Source organism: Nicotiana sylvestris, chromosome 1, assembly GCF_000393655.2.
Source record: "Nicotiana sylvestris chromosome 1, ASM39365v2, whole genome shotgun sequence".
In the NCBI taxonomy this organism is placed as follows: Eukaryota; Viridiplantae; Streptophyta; class Magnoliopsida; order Solanales; family Solanaceae; genus Nicotiana; species Nicotiana sylvestris.
In genome coordinates this window covers 17,233,862-17,244,441 of record NC_091057.1, presented here as the reverse complement: position 1 = coordinate 17,244,441, position 10,580 = coordinate 17,233,862, and the positions used below count along the sequence as shown (strand labels likewise).

At 35.7% G+C, this 10,580-nt stretch overlaps 1 protein-coding gene across 1 annotated transcript; it reads right to left on the bottom strand.

Moving 5' to 3' along the window:
• Positions 1 to 9,908: 9,908 nt before the first annotated feature.
• LOC138891062 (uncharacterized) lies at positions 9,909 to 10,580 on the bottom strand. Its single transcript, XM_070174034.1, has one exon. The coding sequence runs from the start codon at positions 10,578 to 10,580 to the stop codon at positions 9,909 to 9,911; it is 672 nt and encodes a 223-aa protein (XP_070030135.1).

Below are 10,580 nucleotides of genomic sequence, written 5' to 3'. Positions count from 1 at the left end.
TGTGGTTAATTTATCTCTAGTTTAGGCCAAAGTTTATTAATCTATATTTTAAAGATAGATTCTGGATACTTAAGAAGTTGAAATTTCTGAAGTTTTCTTTTAAAGGATCTTATGTCAAATATGACAAAGTTGGCACGGAGATGCTATGTTTGGAGTTCTGTTTTCTCTCCAGTGTATGTGAATTTGCTGCACTTTTTCGACTTATGGGTGCCGTTCAGAAGATGACTTGGTAGTGAAACATTATGATAATATTGGTATTGGATGTTTTAGTTGTTGCAATCTATTGGAGAGTTCTGCATAAATCTCTCGAAAGCTCGGCTTATAGATGTTCTTTTATACTTTAAAATCTCTGAATCGAACAAGATATATTCAAAAAACGAGACCTCATAACATCCTGTATTGGAATTAAGTAAAAAATATAACTTGTTCTAGATTCATTAGGTCAGGCATTATCTTCATTTATTATCGCCAAGGTTATAATTTGCTGCAACAAAGGATGTCGAATGTCTTCTTGCATCAATTGGTCAGAGTATCTAACAGTATAGTAAATTAGTGCTCCTCAATCTTTCCTTCCAAGTCCGAATTGGTCAGGGTAGAGTTTAAGGGACTGAATGCCAGGAAATGAACTCTTCCATTGTGATTGCTTTATGTATGGTGGTGTTGAAGGGATTGAATTCTTTTTAAATAGAAATTTCCTATTCTATCTACTTGAGATTCTTTTTTCCGTATAGGGAAGCAAAAGGATATGAATTTTGAGTGATTTGTAACGACATAGATCAAGCTTGCAGCTTGCTTAGCAGTTATTACACAGCTTATTATCATCTTTCTCGTTATTACTTGTTGCCTCTTTCGCTCCGGCTTCTTATTATCTTGTATTTTCTGATTCTTAGATTTCTGTTACTATATGTTGCATCTTTTGCTCTGGTTATCTTATTATCTTGCTTGTTGTTACTGTTTCTTTTTCGTCTTTCCTTGAACAGAGGGTTTATCGGAACCTGTCTCTCTACCTTCACAAGGTAAGGGTAAGATCTGCATATACACTACCCTCCCCGGATCTCATTAGTGGGATTATGCTGGGTCTGTTGCCGTAAATTATTTTTGTTATTAATCGTTTGATGTATACGAAGAATCCGAGTCTGTCTATTTGTCATGGAAGCAAGGCTTGGCGTTGTCAATTAAAAGAAGTAAAAGCATACAAATTTGATTCGAAAAATCAGCCCGTGGAACTCAGAAGTGGGCAATTGGCAATAAGGAGCCTTACAGGGAGCTAGGAGAGAGTTTATTTTTTATTAGATTGGCGTTGCAGTTAATTTGTCTCTGTTTCAAATTGAAATGCACTTATTCATTTCTATAGTTTAACGGAATAAGCTTGTGGCTGCAAACCTACAAGTCTTGATTATCCCCTTGTTTTTGTATCACAATGAGGTACTTGTGCTAACATAAGTTTCTTTGCAGTAGTACATTTTGCTTCTTCTTTTTTTTAACGTTAGCTGATAATTGATTGCTTTTATTTTGAAAAATAAATTAAGGGAAGGTATTTCTTGTTTCTCGTGAGTTACTGATCAGGTTACAACACCAGAGGGATAGTCTTATAGAACTTACTAATGTTTTTGTGTGTAATAGTTGGTATTAACTTGCCTAAGATTAAAGTAGAAAAATATGGTGTGAAACAGGTAAATTTAAAGAGTGCCAACATTAGTTTCCTTTCAACGAATTATCTCTTTTGAATTTAATTGGTTATGTTGAGTACTGCTTTTAGTCTTACAATTTGATTATGTTTAAGTTAACTGATTGCTATCATTTGAATTATTAAAAGGAAAAAGTTAATCAAGAGAAAGTATAGTTTCAAGACCAAAGAGTAGTGTTGTAGAACTTTAATGTTTTTTTTTTTTTCGTTTGCCTATGCTCTTAATATCCTGTTTAATGACGATTTGTTTTCCGGTACTTTTGTGTATAATTCTTGGTTTTAGCTTGCCTCAAAGTAAAGCGAAAAAAAAAATTGGTGAAAAAGAGAGGCGAAGTTAGGATTTCAACTTAATGGTTTAAGATTTTAGAATGATGACTTCAAAAGCTAATAATTGGATTCTAAATTTAACATTTATACATATTTTAATGAATTTCTTAACACAAATACATTATTTGAGCAAAAGTTATTTGGTTCGACGAAAACCGTGCCCCGACTTCTAGCTATGCTCCTGGTGAAGAATGTTCTAACTTTATCGATGAAAGTGGGAACATTATCAAAAGAAAAATGAACTATACTTACAGGAAAGAAGACTAATTTGTAGGCTGGCATTCATACGTTAAGAAAAGGATACAGCTAATGTTCGATAAAAACTTACTACCGCACCGAATGTTTACACAAAATCAATGAATATAAGGCATGCTATTGCTATACTAGAATCTTTAATCGGCGCAAAACCATTATTACAAAGACATGGAATTGTTTTTAAAATTCTACTGTATGATTGTTCTTTATTTGAGATTATTTAAAATTTATATTTTTGTTTTTTATATATTTATTATGAGAATAGCGGAGTACAAGTTACATATTATTATGAGAAGTAGAAAGCGCTAATTCCCGTTGAGTCTTGTTTATTTTGTATTTTTTTTAAAATTCAATTCCGTTTTTAAAATCAACTACATTATGCCTCTGACATGTATTTACCATTGATAAGTCATTACAGAAAAATAATTGGAAAACTGATGCATATACCTCAAAATCTCTTTATTTATTTCTTATTCTGTTTATAAAATTTATTGTCCCAAGAGCTGATAAGTAAGTACAAATTATTTACCCTACAGAATACAGCAGTAGCCAGTAAATCAAAGAAGTAATTGCATTGGCAATCTGCACACACATCAATACTACCATGGAGACAACTACAATTGAAGTATTGCCTGATTGTCTCATTCGCAAAATAGTTTCCTAACTTACTTTTAAAGAAGCAGCCAAGATGAGCATTCTCTCCAAAACATGGCAACAAGCCTGGTTGACTCATCCCAACTTGAAATTCACAGTTGATTATCGCCACAACATGAAAGTGGTGGATAAAGTCAAGGAGAGATATAGGGACAGAAAAATCCCTATTGACAAGTTTGAATTATCATCAGATTCTAGTTCTCGTGAAGATATTGAAAAGTGGCTTGGAATCGCTCTTCAGAATGGTGTTAAAGATTGTAGATTTCATGGCTTAGCATGCCCCTTGCCTATTTTTCTTGGCAGCAAAATCTTTAAAAGAAATGGTTCTGACACGTCGTAATCTGAGGAGTGTTTCTTTTGAAAGTACAAGGAGGGGTGAATTGTAATTTTTTAAACTTAATCTCCGTTAGTTGACTGGTTTTTCAATTAGTCGACTAGATGTAATAAACTAACAGTCATAATAGCAGAATATAAGATGCTGAAAGTAAATGCAGGAATTAAAGACACTGAAATTTTTATACTGGTTCGGATTCAATGTGAATCCTAGTCCACTCTCATTGGGTTGTAAGGGAGTTCTCTTTAGTGAATGCTTTTCTTCGAGTACAATGGAAATGACGTGATAGCTTAGTTCCTATATCACTCGTCTCTTTTGATACAATGTCTCCCCAGTGTTGTTCTCTCTTTCTTCTCTAACTTGTTACACAACAGGTCTTAGAGAGCTACAATATTTGTTTGCAGTAGAACAAAGACAGGGTGTTTGGTTCGATCAAAGTATATTTGTCTAAGCCTTAAGGATGTGTATAAATACTTTGTATGAGGTCGTTTGCTGAAGAGATTTGACAACCCAAGAGATTTGATCCTTGGAAAGAGGTTGATTCTTTCCAAGAATAATGTTATTTGCCGTTGCTCTTCCTTGATGCAAGGGCATTGATAGCTTTCCTTCTACAGATCTTGATGAGCGAGTTTTACTCCTTGATTATTGATCATTTTGAAATTAGCAGCTTGTCGTTGCTCTTCCTCATTGATAGCTTTCCTTCTACAGGCTTTGATAACGCGAGTTTTACTCCTTGATTATTGCTCTTTCTGAAAATAGCAGCTTGATTGATTATCTAGCAAGATCTTCGATTGCTTCTTTTCCATTTAAATCAATCTCTGATTGATTCTGAATCTCCAGATGGTTAATTGATTCCTCTTGATTCCTTCAATCTTGAATGCTTTCCTGCCTTTTGATTCCTTCAATCTTTCCTTGAGTCCCTACACAGATATATTATTTACATCATTAAAATCAGATCTAATAATCTCCTCTTTTTTGATGGTGACAAAATAATATATATGTATAAACAACAGTTGACTTCCCTGTGTTTTACTCCCCCTCAATGTATGTGATTGACTGGTTCATAGTACTCCCCCTCAGTTCATGTAGTTGACTAGTCCATGGTTAGAAGCTATGGTCGACTCCTGCCGTAGAGGATGCTAGCTTACATTTACCCTTCAATCGACTATACCTGTATACAAATACATATACTCCGCTCCCCCTTTTTGGCATCAGCAAAGAGGGAATAGATAGAACAAACCACGAACTAAAACAGAACATATAGCATTATGCAGCAAAATTATAGTCTAAAAGAAACAACCAAAATAAAACAAAAACAGAAATTATCCAATGGCTGAGTTAACAGCCCAAAAACAACACAACAAAAAAATTGTCTTAAGCAACCACATTAACAACGCAGAAAATAGGTAAGAGTGTTGCAGATGGCCTCCTTCAGTTGTTCAAAGCTAGTATTGGTTGAGATGATCAATCCATCCCACTTGTCATGAATTTCCCTGAAAGCCTTGACAGCGTTCTCCCTTACTCTGAGAACGAAAACTCTTATTTTGGACACATCAGACCCTGTTTCTTTGGAGATGGCATGAATGTCACCAACAGTTGACTGAGTGGCTGTGAGGAGATTTTTGATTTCAGTGAGTTGAATGTCAATCGTCTGCACTTTCAATCATGAAATTAATGACCCAGGAAGATAACTTGACTTTGAGTTTGGTCACAAGGCAGTATACTAAGAAGGCGTCTCTTTGAGAGAAGGTGGAAAAGGAACCAGCGCGGGGAAGCAGAGTAGTTGCTACAATGTGAGCCAGGACTCGAGTTTTGAAACTAACATCACTGGGGCTTAACTGGTTGGGAAGGGATTCAGAGGGACACTCAGCAATGCACCATTTAGCGTGATCAAAGGAAATTTCAAAATCATCGGGCCAGGTATTTTTGAAAAGCATAGGAAAACCAGAACATTTACACTAAAAGAGTGAATCAAACAAGGCACAATAAAGAACAATGCGCTTACCTAACACTAAGGTTTCCAAATTATCAGGTTTACTAGAGCGAAGATTTGCATAAAACATCTTGACCCAGAAATTCACGTCAGATTCTAGAGACCCAAAAAGGTCTATCTTGGATTTCTTTAGAGTAGAGGAAATAGGGGGGGTCTTCCATAGGTCGTTTTCCTAGGGTTTTTTCTCCTAAGATTTGAGAATGATCAGACAAATCTCCTTGTGAAGAGGCGAAACCCTCAGAGTGGTCGGACCCTAGGTCTACTTGTTCTGGGGGCATAGAAGGGGGTTTTTCTTTGGAGCGGGTACTTTTTCTGGTGGAAGCGGATGGGTTCTTGGGTTGTTTGGCCATTGAAGGATAGTGGTTTGAGGGAGAAGGGTTTTCTAGATGATAAGGATGAAAGTGATTGAAAAGAGATCTCCGCCTTAAGAAGATAACCTTCTAACGATTGAGTACAGAAAAGGAAAAGGCGTCAGTTGAACACACGTGATGATTGGCTATCCAACTTTGAACGACGGAACTGATGGGAAAGAAGAAGAAAAGAGAGGGAAAAATAGAGGCGTAATTAATGCAAGAGTAAGAAGGCAATTATTACACCTACAAAAGTAACCGTATTACACATAGGTACTACATGTTATTATTCAAGCAAGTAATGCCAAGTAAATTTCTAAAAGCACAAAATCTATCCTCAAATAATGGCTTAGTAAAAATATCTGATAACTGATCAGTTGTTCCAACAAAAGATATTTCTATATCTCCCTTAAGAACATGATCTCTAATAAAATGATGTTTGATATCTATATGCTTTGCTCTAGAATGATGCGCAGATTTTTTGAAAGACAAATAGCACTTGAATTATCACAAAAAATTTGTACAGGTTTAAAAAAAAGTTCATAGTCACCCAATTGATGGGACATCTACAGTAATTGTGCACAGCATTGTCCAATAGCAATGTATTCAGCTTCAGTGGTAGATAATGCAATTGATGCTTGTTTTTTACTGTTCTAGGATATCAATGTCTTTCCAAGTAATTGACATGTACCACTTGTGCTCTTTCTATCTTCCTTATCACCTGCAAGGTCAGCATCTGAAAAACCTTCTAATTTAAAAGAATTAGAGCGAGGATACCATAGTCCATAGGAGATAGTCCCAATGAGATATCGAATGATTCTCTTTACTGCAGTCAAATGAGATTCCTTAGGAGCTGACTGAAACCTGCCACATTTACACACACTGAACATAATATCCGATCGACTTGCAGTCAGATAAAATAATGAGTCAATCATTCCACAATACTATGTTTCATCAATAGAGATTCCCTGTTCATCTTTGTCTAGACTCGTTGAAGGACTCATTGGTGTGCCAATGGATTTTGCATTGCTCATGCCAAATTTCTGAATCAGTTCCTTTGTGTATTTGGTGTGGCATATAAATGTTCCTTTTTCAGATTGTTGAATTTGAAGTCCAAGGAAGAATGTTAGCTCTCCTATCATGCTCATTTTGAATTCACTTTGCATAAGATTTGAAAATTCCTTGCACATAAGACGGTTAGCACTACCAAATATAATATCATCAACATAAATTTGAATAATGAGATTACCTTCTGATGATATTTTAATAAATAAGGTAGTGTCTACTTTACTCTTGTGAATCCATGATCAATAAGAAAAGAACTAAGTCTATCATACCATGCACGTGGAGCTTGCTTTAGTTCATATAGTGCCTTGGAGAGCTTATATACATGATAGGGAAACTTTGAATTTACAAACCCAGGCTGTTGTTTCACGTATACTTCTTCCTCAATAAATCCGTTCAAAAAGGCACTTTTGACGTCTATCTGAAACAACCTAAATCCTTTAAATGATGCATATGCCAGAAGGATTTGTATAGACTCCAAGCGAGCTACTAGAGTGAAAGTTTCGTCATAGTCGACTCCTTCCTGTTATGAATATACCTGAGCAACTAATCTGGCTTTATTCCTTACAACCTTTCCATCTTCATTCAATTTATTTCTGAAGACCGACTTTGTTCCGATTACAGAAACATTTTCAGGTTTGGGTATTAGTTTCCACACTTGATTTTTACCAAACTGATCTAACTCTGCCTGCATTGCTTGTACCCAACTTGAATCTTTTAGAGCTTCCTCTATCTTCTTTGGTTCAACTCGGGAGATTAATGCTAAATTTGCTTTCTTTTTGAGAGCTCCCTTGGTTTTCATTCCTTCATTTGGGCCCCTATGATGAATTTTTGAGGATATTCAGGTTCTCTTCTCCATTATTTGGACGCACTCCATTAGTAATCGACTCGATCGGATGATCTGGTACACTGTTGCTAATTTCATTAGTTGACTCTATATTAGTAGATTTATCAGTTGACTCTTGAGATTTGCTTGTCTCCTAAGTTTCTTGATCTTGATCTTCATCACCTGCAGTAATTCTTTTCTTGACCAAGGGGTTATTTTCATCGAATATAACATGTAAAGATTCTTCCACACATAATGTATGTTTATTATAGACTCTAAAAGATCTACTATTTAATGAGTAACCTAGAAAAATACCTTCATCACTTCTTGGATCGAATTTTCCAAGGTTGTCCTTACCGCTATTGTGAATAAAACACTTACTTCCGAAGGGATGAAAGTAACTGATATTAGAACGTTTACCTTTCCATAGTTCATAGGGAGTCTTCTTCAGAATGGGCCTTATGAGACATCGGTTGAGAATGTGACATGTTGTACTTACACTTTCTTCCCAAAAGTGATTTGTAGTGAATGATCTAGTAACATGGTTCTTGCCATGTCTTGGAGGGTTCTGTTTTTCCTATTAACAACCCCATTTTGTTGTGGTGATTGTGGTGTAGAGAAATTATGAGTGTATCCCTGATTATTACAGAAGTCCTCAAATGCTCTACTTTCAAATTCCCCTCCATGATCACTCTGAATTGTTGAAATCAGATATCCTTTTTCTCTTTCAACCTTTTTGCAGAAAATCTCGAAATTTCTTAATGCTTCATGTTTATGAGATAAGAAAAATACCCAAGTGAAACGTGAATAATCATCAACAATAACAAAAGCATATCTTTTTCCTCCTATACTAGCAGTTCTAGTAGGCCCAAATAAGTCCATATGAAGCAATTGCAAAGGTTTAGAAGTAAACACAATATCTTTTTTTTTTAAAGAGTTTCTAGTTTGTTTACCTATTTGACATGCATCACAGATATAAGTTCTAGAGAAATTCAGTTTGAGTAGACCAATAACTAACTCATGTTTGGACAATATTTCTATCAAATGCATGCTTGCATGACCAAGTTTCTTATGCCATGACCATGGATCATCAGATATAGATGTTAAGCAAATATGACCATCTATCTTTTCAAAACCATCAAGGATATAAACATTTCTATACCTTTTTCCTGGGAGGACTGTTTTACTTGTCTCGTCTTCAATAACACAACCTGTTTTCTTAAAATTTACCTCATATCCTGAGTCACATAGTTGACTTATGCTCAGGAGATTGTAGTTGAGTCCATTGACGAGATAAACTTCAGTGATGTCACAGTTGTTATTGAAGGGAATTGTTCCAGTGCCAATTATCTTTCCCTTTGAGTCATCCCAAAATTTAACGCTTCCTCCATCAATTTTTGTAACTTCTTTGAACAGGTTTTTATCACCTGTCATGTGACTGGAACATGCACTATTTAGTACCATTTTCCTTTGCGGCTTATTTTGTAGTGTTCCTGCAAAACATAGTGATTACTTTCTTTTAGGTACCTAAGCTTGCTTGGGTCCTGGAGGGTTAGCGTTACTAGCTTCAGAATTGTTTTTTGGTTTCCAAACCCATCCTGAAACATTTGCTTTACGAAAGCGACAAAACAAATATTTATGTCCACTTTTGTTACAGTAGTGACATGTAACTCCTGACCCACTCTTAGGTCTTTCATTAGTGTTAGTACTAGTGGAATTTGTTCTAACTGGTCCTTTTCTAGTTGACTTGTAAGTCGTCTGGTTTGACCTGACATAGCTGTGACTGGTGGATTTGCTCATGCCATTGAGTTGCACTTGTAATTCCCCAAAATTTTCTTGAAGTACTTCTTTTTCGATTTCACATACTTCATGTTTGAGTTTCCAGTCTTTATCTTCTTTATTGAGTCTCTTAAGCTCATTCATCATTTTTTGAGATTCTTTCAAAGTTAAATCAAGAATATCATGCAATTCATTACATCTTTCACAGTTATAAGATCTTGCCTCACTTGTTTCACCTCGTGCCATGAAACAGTTCTAATTGTCATCTTTGCATTCATCATCTGAAGTATCCTCATCCGTCCAGCATCCTGAGGATTTGTTCATCTTATTTTCCAGAATCATCATGAAGCAAAGATTTGTTATCTCTTCGTGTTCTGAACTGTCTTCATCACTCCAACTTCCAAAGGATTTGTTTCACACTCATAGCATTTTCCATCATTCTTATCATGTTTATTGTATTGCCTGGATCACCTAGGTGGAATTCTTCCTCTTTTTGTATTTCTGAATCTTCTCATTAAGCCATCCATGTTTATTTATATCATAGCAATCTCTTCTTGTAGAGCTTCAGGATCATTATCAATTTCATTTTCATCTATTTCAGTTGAGGCCTTGAATGCGACTGTTTTCTTTTTTTCTTCTTAACTAGTCTTTTTGAGATGTGTCTTTTCAAAGGATATGAGTTCTCCTCGTAATTCATCATAGGATAACTTCTTTAGATCCTGAGATTCAAGTATGACTACTTTGGTCTGCCAAGTAGTTGGTAGGCTTCTGAGAATTTTTCTGACTTGATCACCACTCGTATATGGTTTGCCAAATGCTTTTAGATCGCTAATTATTTTGCTGAATCTGGCAAACATCTCTTCAATAGACTCTCCTTCTTTCATTGAAAAGAGTTCGTAATCATGGACCAACATGTTGATATGTGTTTCCTTTACTTTGCTAGTTCCTTCGTATGTAACCTCAAGCTTGTCCCACATTTCTTTAGCTGTGTCACAACTAGAAATTTTCTCATACTCTTCACCACTTATGGCATTATAAAGCAGGTTTCTCGCTTTATTGTTAACTTGTACCATTTCCATTTGCTCTTTTGTATATGAGTCTATATCTTCAGGATCAGCAAGTGGTGGAGTAGCAGCTGGCAGGGGATAGTTCCCCTTTTTGATGACTCTCCAAACTTTAACATCATATGCCTTAACATAGATCTCCATGCGCTCTTTTGAGTGAGAGAAATGTTGTCCATTGAAGTATGGTGGCCTAACTTGTGAAGTTCCTTCCTGGAAGAGAGCTCCTATGATAACTTGATTTGCCAT

Coding starts and splice junctions, on each gene's coding strand:
- LOC138891062 (XM_070174034.1), bottom strand. CDS start 10,580: ATGGCAAATCAAGTTATCATAGGAGCTCTCTTCCAGGAAGGAACTTCA.